Source organism: Taurulus bubalis (genome assembly GCF_910589615.1).
Source record: "Taurulus bubalis genome assembly, chromosome: 12".
NCBI lineage: Eukaryota > Metazoa > Chordata > Actinopteri > Perciformes > Cottidae > Taurulus > Taurulus bubalis.
In genome coordinates, this window is record NC_136600.1 from 12,959,735 (window position 1) to 12,975,034 (window position 15,300).

At 40.4% G+C, this 15,300-nt stretch overlaps 2 protein-coding genes across 2 annotated transcripts in view; both read right to left on the bottom strand.

The window, feature by feature from the left end:
• Positions 1 to 3,456, bottom strand: part of phldb3 (pleckstrin homology-like domain, family B, member 3) — a 24,315-nt gene extending 20,859 nt beyond the window's left edge. The window contains exon 1 of the mRNA XM_079227721.1: positions 3,265 to 3,456. The gene's annotated coding sequence lies outside the window, so the exon portion shown is untranslated. The remainder of the gene's footprint in view (positions 1 to 3,264) is intronic.
• A 6,422-nt stretch (positions 3,457 to 9,878) lies between these two features.
• Positions 9,879 to 14,575, bottom strand: ethe1 (ETHE1 persulfide dioxygenase). The gene is made up of 7 exons (XM_079227779.1): positions 14,374 to 14,575; positions 13,501 to 13,645; positions 12,833 to 12,981; positions 11,819 to 11,948; positions 11,551 to 11,640; positions 10,555 to 10,671; positions 9,879 to 10,370 (listed from the first exon to the last, which is right to left on the bottom strand). Exons 1-7 carry the CDS (start codon positions 14,563 to 14,565, stop codon positions 10,324 to 10,326), a joined length of 870 nt encoding a protein of 289 aa, XP_079083905.1. The 5' UTR covers positions 14,566 to 14,575; the 3' UTR covers positions 9,879 to 10,323.
• Positions 14,576 to 15,300: the final 725 nt, after the last annotated feature.

Here is a 15,300-nt window from a genome sequence, read left to right on the forward strand (position 1 = left end):
ACGCCGCTCTCAGTTCAGTCCAACTAAACGTACAATTGACCGGCTATCATTGGAGGTTTGTGTGGATTTGAATGACATAATAATGTGGCAACAGGTAGGTCTGAGTGACACGGATGAAATGAGCTTTGACACCGACGGGGACTGATCTCTGGGTTACTGTGCACTGCAGTGGAATAGATAGGCGATGTGTGGTAGCTGCCAACAGCTTCCAATTTGGCACAATATGAGAAAGATCTTTACACTTTGTTTTTTCCATTAAACCAACCAAACCAAAAACTTTGTGCACACTGTCAATCACTTGTACTCGTTGTATTTGTAACTTTTCATCCGGTAAAACTAGCACATGTATGGATTTTTACCTCAATGAAGGTCAGAGGACCAAAACTTTGAAAACAGAGTGAGTACCAGTCATCAACAGTGTTTTTCCATTCTTTCACAAAAAAAACTGTGTTGAAGTATTGCAATTACATTTAATTAGATGCAATTAAAAGCAAATTTTCTCCCGGTAACAGACCTTGAAAACCATGAAAAATTAAAATCTCTACTTAACCCGACTGTGATGTTAGGTTTGCAGACTCAAATATTTTCAGAGGATTAGCAAATTGTAAAATAATGTCATGTTCACCACAACATACATTCACTGCACTGTACTGTGTACTGTACTGCATCGCCTTAAACACAGTGGCATGATACAGACGAGAGGGGTATCTACAGGCCAGATGTCAAAGTGCTTCTTGAGTTGTCATCTGCAGAAGGCATAAGACCAGAACCAGCTATTAAGCCATGTGAAGTACTAGGAAGTCATGTATTCTTTTTACTGGTCACAGTAAAAGCTGTGGCTTTAATCAAACAGACCAGATCTCCAGTCTTTAAAACTGTCGGTTCAATGGCAGGACCTGACATCATCCCATTAGTATCTTATGCACACAATTTTCCAGTGAGCGCAAGTCATTTTTCTATTTTTATTGTCAAAATAAAGACGTTGAACTCCCTCCTTTTGCCACTTCCTTGCACTGCTACGAAATAAATAAAGTCTAATTTTTGACTAATTGGCTTCTGCTAGATTGTATGGAAGGGGAAATAATGTGTGTGTGTATGTATATATATATATATATATATATATATATATATATATATATATATATATATATATATATATATATATATATATATATATATATATATTTTAATGTTGCACTAGATTTGCTTCCTTAAATCTAATACAAACTGATATATTTATGGGCCCTATCCTACATTAATTACAAGGGCATGCTGTCATTTGACATATTAAAAGCAGAGGACTGCCCGGCAGTGACCTCTGGCCCTGCAGCGCGTGGCTTCTGCTGGCTCAGCACCGAGGACCACTGAGCTATCGTCACAGTACAAGTTTGTGAGCAGGAAAAGCAGGTGAGAGGAGCCAGTTTTGGCTGTCACTCAGCTGTCAGTGAGAGGAGAAAGGGCCAAACCCTGCCTGACACCTGGGTGGCAACAAGTAATACAAAAAACACAGATGCAGCAAGTTAAACTCATGTGTCCCTTGCAAGAAAATATAACAAAACAACAATTTTTCTACATTCTGAAGGAAAATGTTCCGACGAGTGGATGTATGAAACGTTGTGTTGTGACTGCAATCGTCAGTTGTACACGTGACAATATCTGATCCAAACACCAATAATAGAAAGGCCTGGGCATTGATTGAAAATGTTCAAGCTAGTGCCAACAACACTGTACCAAAGTTTAATTACCAATACCAAAATAATACTGATCAGTATTCTTCGCAAACTCTTATTATCATTATTATTATTAAACAAAACAGGCCAACTCTCTCAAATATTAAAGGCTGTGCGAACACAAGCTGCCGCACAAGAACTTTCCTTGAATTAAAATCTAAAGTAATAATAAAAAGTCTGGATTCCAATCAGGGAGCCCGTTATTAAAATCAAAGAAATAAGTAAACATGATCCGATGCCAGCTTCCAGTCGAGTTTCTGATACTCTGGGCTATGAAATCAGATTTTGGTCAATAAAAAATGAACTGATGTTCAGTATTCATCCCTACGAGTAGCCTCAATTGACCAGAATGCAATGCTGCCTCGGCCACATGTTGCACTTACGGGTGCAAATCAACATCTTGTCCCACTTCTGCTGTCAACATTTTTACTATAGATGCAACAAGTTCAGCAGGTCAGATGTAAGAAGCTAAACTGTTTAACTATGTTTTCCTGTTAAAAGACAATCTAAATGCTGCATTCTGCAATGCTGCTCTCGTACATTTTATATCTTTGAATATTTTGGTTTTGGACTGATCCGACAAAAAAAGCAGTTTGAAGATTTGACAAAGCAGTTTCAGGGTCCTGGTGTTGTGCTTACTGTTATACTGGGAGACCTCTTAGCTGTGGGCTTTAATTGGGCCTCTGCATTAGAACATCTCATTGACGGAAATAGCAAATGCAGCGGTGAAGGATACTGTGGGAAAATCTCCTCCTCATCTTGCTACTGAACATAAACTCCTGACATCAGTACTGGTCCAACTGCACTGACAGAAAACCCGTGGCCCGAGTAAATCTTTGGGAATTGTGATGCAAGTGATCCATTAATGACAGCCTTAAGACGCAGGGCTCAGACACAGATTTTGTCTGAGAACAGTCAAAACAAGAGGCGACTGTGTGTGTGACTGAGAATAACTAAAAGGCAGAGTTCCCTAGACAGCCAACCCTCCCAACACACAGGTGAGATATCTCAGGGTCATCAAACACAAAAAAAAGGTAATTTACTGTATAAATAAAAAGGTAGAATTATTGTCAGTGGAGAAAAACGTGATGCAGGGCTCGAGCTACACTTTCTGTGTAGCTCGAGCCCTCTCTGTTGAATCTTTCCCCCCCACTTCTGCCCCTCAGACATCCTGAGTCCACCACTGGTCATGGGACAAGGTCTGAACAAAAACAGAATTGAGCTTGAATCAATGAACTACTTCACACTCACGGCCGAATAATTAGGTCCAGGCAGCTTCAGCTTTGAGAAGGCACACAACAATCAGGAAGCTGTGTGAAAACCCTCCTTTGTTTTGGGTGCAGAGGGATTAAAGAGTAGATGCTGCTGAGTCGCACGTTTATGTCAGGGCTACTTTACGAGAAGTATCCTTCACAACAGGAACTCCGCGAGCTTTGTGCGAGTTGTCTGGAAGTGGGAGAGGCTGTCCACTGACTTAGCAATGACAACACAAATAAACAATAATACAAGAATTGAAGCAGACGACCGCTCTTACCTGGAAACCGGTGTGGTTTGAGGGTTGTGGGTCCTCCAATTCATAACCCGGTGGCCACGCCGCGCGACATTAAAGAGGGAAACGCGGAAAAAGAAACCCGTGGCGAAACGTCACTTCGGCAAACTCTTTGACGCGCTTTCGCTTTGAGACACTCAGGTCAGAGTCGCGTTAAGTTACTTCGAGCTCGCCGACTGTTTGCTGTGAGGCCGATAGCCACGTTACATCCCCCCTTTTTTTTGTTATCTTCACCTGTTTTGATTCAATCCCACACAGACCAAATTGACAGGGCAATGTGAGCTGCTGCTGCTGCTGCTGGCGTCAACAGGTGAGATTGAACTGAAAGAGCGCGCGCGCGCGGAGGAGGGCGACGGAGGCGGGGGCAGACTAATAAAAGTGTTTCGTGCTGTGGGCGTAAATGAAAAAGCCTTTACGTTCCTTCAGTCCCAGCAAACTTCCCCGCCGGTTCCCTCGTGCTGAGCGGACAAAAACAGCGAGAGAGTCCCGTTCGCGTCCTCGCACCGAAACGGGATTTCTATTCTGGGAACTGACGGAGCTTCTTTCTCATTGTAGAGCGGCTCAGCCGGAGACGTGCATTCTGCCAGCTCGCTGTCTAGTAAAAAGGCCACTTAAATAGTTTTCATGGCAGGCTCCCATGGGAATGTTTTAATAATGTAGTGATAATATAGTCCGGAGTGCCCGGGGTAACTTGCAACAAATTACATATTTTTACAAACTTGAAGGGAACAAAAACACATTTGTCCAAATCCTTAGCTGCTTTATTATGCGGTTGTAATATCAGGGGGGAAAATACTCTGACTTTTTACTTAGGTATCAATACAACACCCTGTTACAAGTCAAAGCCATGCACCTCAGATGTACAAAATAATTAGCTTCGAAATATACTTACCAAAGGTGCAAACTGGCCCATTTCAGATTAAAATATTCTATTATAAGGATTTATGGATTCCTGTGTATATTACTTAATATTGCATGCAAGTGGGGGTGATTTTAACTGCTGCGCTGCCGTGAAGTCTTTTTGTCCAGAAATCAATAAAGTTAGTATCGCCAAACATTAAACACCGTATGAATTGATGTTATACTGTAACGGACTGAGTGACATGTAATGTTAACCTGTTATGTTATAAGTGTTATTGTGTTTACAGGAACAAGTTGTTCTGGATAAGAAGATCGGTTATTGCAATTACTGGGTTCAGGAGGTCAGTGAAGGTCTCATGACCTGTGTAGCTGTGAAACCTGTCAATCATGCTAGCTACCTATGATGGCGGGTGGTACACATGAATGTACCTGGGATTGGCAGAACGACAGAGGTGTGATTGTGTTACTAGCCTCCTGTACTTTCTTTTGCGAAATCTGACTCTGATTGACCATTAACCTGAAAACTGCGAGCTGTGAGTAGCTCTTTTACTGGTCAGACCGTCTGTTTAACGGCTAATGATTTAAATCGCATACATACTTTTTTGTTTTTGTTTTAGTGTTTGAAAAATACATTGAAATTGGTTTGTAACTCATACAGAATGTGTACACGAATAGAAGAGTGATATATTTCCCTGACGGCTAATGCTTTAGGCATTAGCTAATTAACAAATTAGTTAAGGTGGCTAAACTAGTAGTAACTAGTTAGCTAGCTAGGTAGCTGTGCTGACTTTCACCAAGTTAGTTAGCTAGGTAACTAAATTGTCCAAAGTCCGCGATAGCCAGCAGTACGAAGTTTTAGCGGGAGTAGATTAATGTTAGCCGCTAACCCTAGCCTATGCTAGCATAGCGGCTAACATAGAGGGTAAGCCTCATGACACAGAGAGAGAGAGAGATGTCACTCTTACCTGTCTTAAAAACTTGAGAGCCCTGCAGCACACATTTTTAGCGCGAGTAGATTAACGTAACATAAAAGGTTATTAAATAGACAATAAGACTTTGATAATAAATATGGAAATAAATTGTCCACCTGAAAGTATTTATAATTAAAATAAGCTATTTTGATTTTCTGAAGTGAACTGAAAATGTCTCTTTAAGTTGTTAATAAATACATGGAGAAATACCTGTACTTTTGTGTAAATGTTTACGTTACGCCGTTAAAAGATAATTCAATTGGAAAATGACAGGTCCACCAACCGCAGGAGTAGCGGCGGCCCGAAATGACATTAAAGCATTTTGACCTTGCTGTTCTTCAGCCGGGGCAGAGTTCTGTTCCAGGTCTGTGTTGTTGGGTATATCGTATAATCCTCAGGAAAATTACAGCTTTTTGTTTCAGGACCAGAGCAAGAATTTCTCACAACCAGAAAAGATATTGAAGTTTCTTTTTCATGCACCTGTCCTACTCGGTGGTGGCATCCTCTGAGACGTCCATGTCCTCCCTCTCCCTCTCCTCCTTTCCTTCGTTGTCTACCTCGTCCTTTCCCCAACTGGCGGGGATGGCCGGGCTCGTGGAACAGGGTCGTTAATTGAAACTTTAGTGTAAAGAATGAATAAACTTTATAAAAAAAAGTGTAGCTTTTATACTTTTTGAACTGTCACCATTTATGTTTTGTGCTTGTCGAGGGAATCCAACAAATTCACACATTTGGCTACAGCTGCCTGAATGTGAGAGGACGTCCACCTCCATACAGCCCCATGTCAATTTTGCCTCAAACAATCTCTCACAGAGAACCGTACCTCCTAATTGGTACAGTAAAATTGTTTGACTTTCAGTATAAGGTCATAGACTTCCTAAACACGTGCATCAGTCATTGCCTGGAATTATTGAGAAAAGTATGTTTACAGCACCTCAAATATTCAGAAATGACAGGTTTCTGGGTTAAAAATGTAGCACTTTTACTTTGGAAAGTCTCAGTTAAATTGTTTGTCAGTATATGTGTAGAAAGACGACTTCAACATATATGTATCGGTCATCTTTTGGAATTATTGAGAAAAGTATGTTTATAGCACCTGAAATATGCCAAAATAAGCTTTTTGAACATACAAAAGTAGGACTTTTATTATAAACTCTTACTTGGTACAGTAAACATGTTTGAATTTTAGTATGGAGTCAGATACATCTTAAACACGTGAATTAGTCTTTGCTTGGAATTATTAAGAAAATGATCTTTATACCACCTAAAAAATTTATAAATTACCTATTTTAGGTACAAAATCATTTCAGTTTTTACTTTGTAAAATATCTGAATTGGTAAAGTTAAGATATTTTATTTTGGATGTGGTCAGAAATGTCCTGATCACATACATATCAGTCAGTCAGTCAGATATAATTGAATTCATTCTTGCCATTATCAAATCAAAGAATAAATACACTTCACACGCATTTGAGTTGTAGTTCCGCTTTAAATCACTAGTTGAAGGTCACATGTGTTATACTTGATGTGAATATAATTCATTTAAAATACAGTGCGCTACACTGTAAATAGGGACGTGTAATCAGACAAGCTGCCCTTTCTCTATGGAGATTTCCGATGATACCTCAAAGCCAACGTAATTCACAACAAAATATGTTTCCCTCTAAATGTAAGTCACCTTGCAGTGTTGTTGTTGTATTGGAAGGTCATTTTTAGGAGACAAGGCCGGAAAGGGGTGCAGCAACTGACCCCGGTTCTCCCCTAACAGCACAGGACTCATGCAGTGCTAACACATTCAATTCTATAAAATCACTTAGTCAGTCCTTAAAGAAAAATCATGACGATAAAAATGTATTATAAAGTTGTACAATGTTACTACAGAATACATCAAACTTCCCAAAAGTCTCTATAGCATAGTAGAGTGATAATATAAAAAACATAACATATACTATTAGATATTCCATGGCCATCAAGGCAGGGTGACTTATTACTGTTAGAAGTCCCGTGAGCTGGATGAATGAAGGTATGTACACATAATATGAGTCACAGTGTAAGTCCCTCCAGCAGTCTTACATTGATCCATGTGGAGATTAAAATACCATAAAGTATTACACAGTCACTGTAAACTTACCATGGAGTACTACAGCAACGTGAATATTTGAGGCAAATGTTGGTAATACTTTGATATAGTTAAGAATACCCCCAAAAAAGTCACAGTTCTTATTGACACTGGAGGAAATAAAAACATTTTGGGCAGGCAAGACGACCCTGACTCCAAACCACGGATACAGATATACACTTTAATTCCCTACAGGAGTATTCTCTCTTGAGGGTCTGTTGAGCAGAATCTGCTCTTCACTCTGAGGGCTTTATCGCCCCGGCCGGCCTCTTTAGCGCTCTCTCTGAATGAGCCGATGGTGTAATAGATTCTCTCCAGTGACATGTGGACGGTGTGAGGGAGAATGGGCAGCAGGTTCATGGTGGGCTGAAAGAGGGCTGGCAGATGGGTGACACAGACTGGGTGAAAGGACAGCTGGCCCCTTTGCCTCCCAGCAGCAAAACTGGATCAAGAGAATAGGAACATTTTATATGGAAACCACTGCCTCTCAAAAGCAACATGTCTCCAACTTGATGGCGACAACAGTCACACACACACAAACCTCCCGCTTGGAATAAAAACAACAACAATGCAGGTGTCTGTCGGCGAAGAGGACATGAGGTGAGGCAGAGATGGTATAAATCATGTTTGTCTCAAGTGCTGACAGAGACAGGTGGTAGATGGTGTTTGTGTGCGTGTGTGTGTGTGTGTGTGTGTATGTGTATGTTGTTGATAGTATTAACTTGCGACCAGCCAATGACTTGTTTCTTTCATAAACAAGTCGTCATCTTTTATTTATAACTACATTGCTGTGCATCTTTTGAGGAGTTTAAAACCTTGCAGGCAAAAACATCAAAGGTATTCATGTATTGACCCACCAAAATGACAATAACAAGTGTAGCTGAAAGGAACAGGATCTGATTAAGTACAGCAGCCCACTATACTGTGTCTCAGGAAAATATTTGCTTTTTTTTTATTAAACATATACACAAATGCAACCCTTCTAACCTAAAACTGAATGTCGAGCTGACAGCAGTGCTCTCCTTTCCCCCCCAATAAAAAAAAATCAGTAAACCTCTTAAAGGGTAAAATCCATTCAGATCTTTCTTATGTAAGTTAACATGGTTGCTGAACTATTTAGGACTGCTAAAGTAGCTGTATTTAATGAGGATGTGTCACATCATGGTCTTTACTGCCTCTGCTTCATGAGGTCAGGTCGGCGCCATGCGCCAGTTTATTAGTTAACAGCCAAGTCCATTGCTATGATGAAAGATCCTGTCTCACCATTACCAAAAGAAAATACCTGAAATAGTAGGCAATTGAGTGGTCTCATTAGGTTCTTCAAAAATAACCTACTATAGTCTGTGTTTTTCTGTGTATGAATGGTAGTTTGGGGTCAATTCAAGAGCTCTTAATCAATTCAAAGTAGAGTCATGTGTGGCCGTGGAGCATTTTAGTTTGAAAGACAAAGGGGTACTCTAGTGCCTCACTTGAGATGCAACCAAAATAAAAAAATAAAGAAGAATGATCATAACAGTCGACACAGCAGAAGCAGAAATATCTTGAGTAATGTTGTTGGTGTACAACCATTAGAGTGCTCCTTTAAATCCTGGCAAGTATTTAGTTTCACTGAAGCAGCCCAACAGAAATACTGGCCCTGAAAAGCTTGTGAACAATCCAACGCCATCACACAGCACACTATCACATGAGCATGTTTCTGTGGCTGAGGCATGTGGCCGGCACTCCCAAACAAACCTGTCTTACTGGCGGATGAATGCAGGCTGCACTGTGTTGATACTCCTCTTCTTATCTTACTGAGGTAACGATACACATGTCAACAGAAACTCTGGTCTATTAAACATCTAGAGCAGGGGTGTCAAACTAATTTTAGTCAAGGGGCCGCATGCTAACCATTTTGATCTCAAGTGGGCCGGACAAGTAAAATCATAGCATAATAACGCATACATAATGACAACATCTTTCTATGTTTAAATCATTAATGACGTTTTTTGGACCATAAACCCTATTTTAAAGGTCTTTCTACAATAAACTAGAAACATAAAGACCAGAAATTCAGACATCAGCCCACCGTTTACCTGCCTGGGCTCTCCTCTGCAGATTCCCTCACAGTTGGGCAATATGTGTAGTAATGTCAGTGGTTTGATTAATTATGACTGTGGCTCAATGGTTAGAATGCCTGACTTTCAATATGAGGATCCTCGTTTCAAATCCTGATTCAGGTAGTTTGTTTTTTTCTTCTGAAATTTGAACAATTATCCCGTGGGCCGGACTGGAGCCCCTGGCGGGCCGTATGTTTGAGACCCCTGATCTAGAGCAACTGATGAGAGCACAAACAATGACATGTTGTCAATGGAAACTTGGCCCTCTAGGATTCTGAATGCAAATAGCGTAGTTTGATTTTCCTGCTATGCAAAAGGCCGAGGCTGGCAGTAGTTTGAGTGGTGTGTGTGTGTCTGTCTGTCTGTCTGTCTGTGTGAGAGAGGCCTTGGCTAAAAGAGTCCGGAGTCACTGGAAAGGCCATGTGGTAGAACTCGGTTGACCCAGTTAAGCATTCATGAATACCAAACCAAACCTTGATCGGAAAATTCCCATCTGAGCTTTTCCTTTTTGTAAATCCCCCCCTCTTAAATCATAATAAGACAGCTGAAAAGAGCCACAAAGCACATTTTAATTTAATAAAAATACAAACAAAAACTATATTAATTTGTTTTTTCCCCCTTCATGTATAGATATTTAGATCTCATTTCTAATAGTTTAAATGGAGTGATTATCCCGATGTGCTAAAGATAGAGATAGCTTTAAGAATATATATCTTCACATTTAGATAAATACAAACAAAAAAGCACTTTATGGCAAGCAGTTTTAGGTTAATTCTGCTGATATGTTAATCACTTTGCTATGTGCACATACTTGGCGAGTATACATGATTCTGATTATATGTGTAGTTGATTTGATTAAAATCCTCCGTTTCTGTCATATAACTACAACGTCCCGGGTTCAGCTCCAGCCTTGGTACCTTTATTGCATGTCATACCCATCTCTTGCAAAATTATCTTGAAGAATAAAAATAAAATCCTCCCGTTAGCAGGACATTCAGACTTCGTGTACTCCACAAACCAAATTAGCAGGCACGGAAGTATCTGCAAAGTAGGAAGAAGAAAAACATTTTCAGAACTAAAAGTAAGCATTTCAATTATTTCTGTGAGTCTGTGCACTGAGGCGTTAAAGGCTTGAAAATGTAATTTATTTTGGCCCAAGACTTAGTCGTGTTGCCCAACAGAGCATGAGTGGAGGTTGGACTAAAGAAAAGATACTTTTTGATACCTATTTTTTTAGGCTTGGGGAGATTCAGGTTATTCATGATTTTCACAAACTCTTCCAGGCTTTTGGTTAAGCGCGGGTTAAACTTGCGCTCCTCCCCGACCGTCGATACAGTCCGACCTGGAACACAAAAGCAGAAACAGCCCGATATGTCATCTGTGGTCATTGTGTTTGCCAGATGCTGAATCGCACTGATCATTCAAAAAAGAAAATAAACTATTTGGCAAATGCAGTGAAATCACATGGTGCTGGCAGATGTGTTTCAATGTGAAGAAGTGATACACTGTAAATACATCTTGTTAGATATACTCCGATACAGTTAGATCTCAGCTAAAGATAATCATTGTGCATCAAATATAATTTCTGACTGATATTTGACAGATGTCAAATAATGTAATTTTCTGTCCTATTTTCACTTTGTATAAATATCGGATGTGGTGGAAAGTTACTAAGTGCATTTACTCAAGTACTATACTTGAGTACAATTCTAAAGTACTTCTACTTTACTTGTAATGAAATGCTACTTTGTGTGGGTTTTTGATACTAGTTAACTTTCATATATATATATATATATATAAAATATAAATATTTTCTGATATATTATCATAGGTACGGTTACATAGCAATATTGTGTAGTTAAATGTATCCTCACCTTGCCAGCTGCAACATCAGTGATTGACAGCAAAGTATTTTTACTTTTGGTACTTTAAGTACTTTGTTGATAATACGAACAGAGTATTCTTTACACTATTGCGTATATTATGAGAGGTATGTCTGAAAAGCTCCACCTGTAAGCACTTTGTACACTTGCACAAACACTCTTGTAGCAACATGTGCATCACATCAGTGTGGGTTGCTACGGGTGGGAATAAACGGGCAACGTTTTTTTAACACCATGCTGGTGCTTAAATCGGTCTAGTTGCACCACCAGCGTTTGCAACAGTGACTCCATTAGATGTTACGTAAACATACGGATGTGTGCATTTTTGTTGAGCCAACCTAAGTAGTCATGGGCGGGGTAGACGAGGCACTGGTCAGGCAGAGTAAAGATCTTCTGATGGACGGACTTATAGAGCTTCTCGGGGCAGCCTGAATTAGAGAGATAGAGAGACAACATTTTTCAAAGATTACACCACTTCCAAAAGAAAACAGACACTATACTGCCCTCTTGTGTTCCTCAAGCAGCATTACAAAAATAAAGGCTTTCTCTTTGGGCCAGTGTGTTAGCAAAACAAATCCAATTGCATTTGATAGGGTGTAATTCTACCCTGCTGGAAGTCTGTCCTGCCACAGCCTCTGATGAGCAGCGCGTCTCCAGTAAACGCCACGCTCTGATCACCCGACACCAGCGCCACGCACCCATCAGTGTGTCCCGGTGTCTCTCTCACTGTCAGATACTACAGGGGGAGCAAAGACAGAGACCAACTCAAGGCATGTCAAAATTACGTCATCAAGCAATTGACCCGCCGCTAAGTCCTGCCCCTCGAAAGCAGACTGGCCAATCACAGCGCAGCACGGCAACTAGACGGACGCTCCACAGACTCTTGTGCAATCGTGTCAGATTGTCTGTTTTTTTAATGCTGATTTTGTGAATTTCAAGCTCGTCATGATACTCGTTGCCCTTCACTTTGGAAGGAGATGTACGTTTCTAAAAACACAACGTTTCTACATAAAAACCTGTGGAGCCATCATTACTAGAATAAGTTATCGCATCATAACTTGGTACTGAAGTTATACTATGCTCTTGCTTTTTAATGATTCCAACTGTGAATAAAGAACTACCCAGATTCACAGGAACCCGTGATGTTCCTTCATTTCACTTTCTTCTGTCTTGATAGGCGAAGAGGTGCTTCACCTTTACTCTTTGATATGTAGGCTTTAACTTCTATCTTTATCTTTTTAACCTGTTTTCACATTTCTGTCTGCTTCTCTCTGAAATCCCTTTCACAAAAATGTGATAATAGTTAAGCAGGGAGGGCAGTTAGTGACAATGTGGGCTGCATGGGAGCTCTGACATTTTGACAGAGCAGCAGTGGGGGGCGGGGCTTAGTGAAGGGTCAATTTCAACTAAAAAAAGTTCAAGTTCTTTACAGAGCAACCAAGAGGATTCAAAATACAATATCCAGAAAAGTTACCCAGATCCAAAACTGAAAGTAGACATGGATGTGTCTATATTTACAATCAAGCTGATGGAGTCAAATCAAGATACATCCATAATGCATCCAGCCCTTATATAATGTTTTCCTAAAATGAGGGTTGTATGCAATGATGTTCTTCTTACATGTTTTCCAAAGGAGATCTTGTCTCCCTCTGACAGCAGGATGTCTGCAGATGCACCACTGAATTTGGAGATTGCGCTCCTCAGACCAACCAATCTTTTCTTCATAAGCCCAGTGCTCGTGATGTGGTCGGCATGGCAGTGGGTGTTTACTGTCACAGAGAGAAAAATAGTATGTTTTCCCACGGGGCTTGGCACCAAATCAATAATATCAAGTACAGAATTTGTTGGATAGCTTTATGATGACATGTCATTGTTTTAAATGTAATCTTGCATAGATTTTCTATACTGTGTTACATATAACAATGTTAGACAATTGTATTCAGATTGTGATAATGATTCCAGCTAATGATTCCAGCTATATATGATAATATTGCCCAGCATTAGAAGGCTATTGACATGAGTAACCCACAATCTACACTGTACCATTGTCTATGAGCCTGACTTAACTGAGCGCATAGTCTTGGGAAAAGTGAGGTCTCATATGAGCACCTATAGTGCTATAATAACCTGTGTTCATGTGTACATGTCATGTACGTAAGTAAATAAAGAAAAGAGAGGTTTCTATTGGGCAATGAGGAAGATGGAATACTGATATTTAAAAGTTGGTGGACTCCATGGGATACAATACAATAACGCAAAGTACAACCACAAGAAGTTAATCAATATACCTGCCACTTTTAGGTTGAGCCCCAGTTCATGGATGAGCTTCAGGTCCCTGTCAATGGTCTCCAGTACTGGATCGATGAGGATTGCCTCCTTGGTCTCCGTGTCAGCCAGCAGGTAGGTGTAGGTGTGGCTCTCCAACTCAAACAGCTGGGCAGATTAAAGAAAAAAAAAAAAAAACAGGTGTGGGCAAAGGAGTGACACAGCAATAAATGACAAAAGGGTGGGCGGTAACGGTGCACGTACGCCCGGTTGTCCTCTTGATAGTGTTTGTTTGTATGTGTGTGAGACAGCGAAAAAGAGAAGAGATACGATTTTATGAAGTGGAACTACTTGTTGTTAAAGCAAAATGTAGTTTTTGTTGTTGAAAAGTTTGTCGTGTTAAGTGATACATATATATTAAGTGTTTATAACCAAAAATTATGCTACCCTAAAGAGGAAACATGTACTGACACAAAAATATATATTTGACAATACAGTCTCAACGCAACGTCCTCTAACTGGCTTGTTGTGGAGCTTCTAAAAATAAAAAAAATAAAAAATGTAGACCGTGTGATACAGTTGTGAGCTGTAGAAAAAAAAGCTGCTCACTGCTGCATCCAAAGGCAACAACAAACAATCCAAAAAACACTGTATCCGACTGGACCTTAGTCACGTGACAGCCACAAACACTACAAGTAGCCCATTTGACGTACAGAGTACGAGCAGATTAATCAAGGTAATGAAACTCGACTCAATATAAATAAATTACGACATGGAGCTAAATTAGTAGCCAAGATGGTTGAGCTAACATTATTAGCATTTTGGCTCACTTCCTGACGCCAGAAGCAAATTGCATGACGGTCAACTGTAGCGAAACAACGTGACGTGAAACGTACTTGTCTGAAGAGCAGTCCTCCGGTCAGCGACATCCTGGAGCAGTACAGTCTGCCGGTCGCTCGTAGCGGGCCGATGTCAGCAGCTGCGCCGGGACGGAAGGGCCTGTTCTCGGCCGAGCCCTCAGTGTTTGCCCGGAGGAGGCGCGTAAGAGCCCGTCGGACCGGAGTCCCCCTAAGGACCGCCGAGCTCATTCTCGTTCGGCAGTAATTGCCTGACTGTTTTATTTTTTTTAATTGTTTAATCTAAACTCCGACAGGATGCGGATATGAGACTGTAACATTAGTCCCGAGTAAAACAATGGAGACAATGTAACATTTTCTTCCACAGTTCAGAGTCGTTCTGGTTCACAACGGACACGGACGCGTCGCGAGAGGAGAAGTCCGCTCTTCACACTTAACGGTGACAGCAAAGTCATGAGTCCTTACTGAAGGTCTGTTGTAGTGCACGAGCATCACCAATGCGCGCTCATAAACGCACGCACGTTTACACCACGTGCACTAGTAGCGTCGTCTGCAGCAGTGGTCTACGTGACTAGGTAATTTAGGTAATTATTTAAAAAGAAATGTGACAACGATATGTCAACTTTTTGTTTAGCCGATTAGCAGAACAATATAATTATTTTAGTTTTGTATTTATTTATTTAATTACAAACAAGCAGATTCAGGCGTTTAATTCTTTATTGTCAATTCTCTCAGTTATAAGTGCCAGGTTCTTGTGAGGTGTCGGTTATGGCCGTTGTGGTCTCCAATTCCTCCGGTTTGTCCTGCACCAAAAATAGAAAAAAGAAAATGACAGCATAACCTGAAATATATACATATGAAATATGTACACAATACATTTATTAATCCTTTATGGGCATATATATGTATATGGGCATATACGTGTATATATATATATACACGTATATGCCCATAAAGGATTAATAA

Coding starts and splice junctions, on each gene's coding strand:
- ethe1 (XM_079227779.1), bottom strand. CDS start 14,565: ATGAGCTCGGCGGTCCTTAGGGGGACTCCGGTCCGACGGGCTCTTACG. Junction 11,641..11,818: donor CAGGACAGACTTCCAGCAGG/GTAGAATTACAC, acceptor TCTCTAATTCAG/GCTGCCCCGAGAAGCTCTAT. Junction 10,672..11,550: donor CCCCGCCCATGACTACTTAG/GTTGGCTCAACA, acceptor TTTGTGTTCCAG/GTCGGACTGTATCGACGGTC.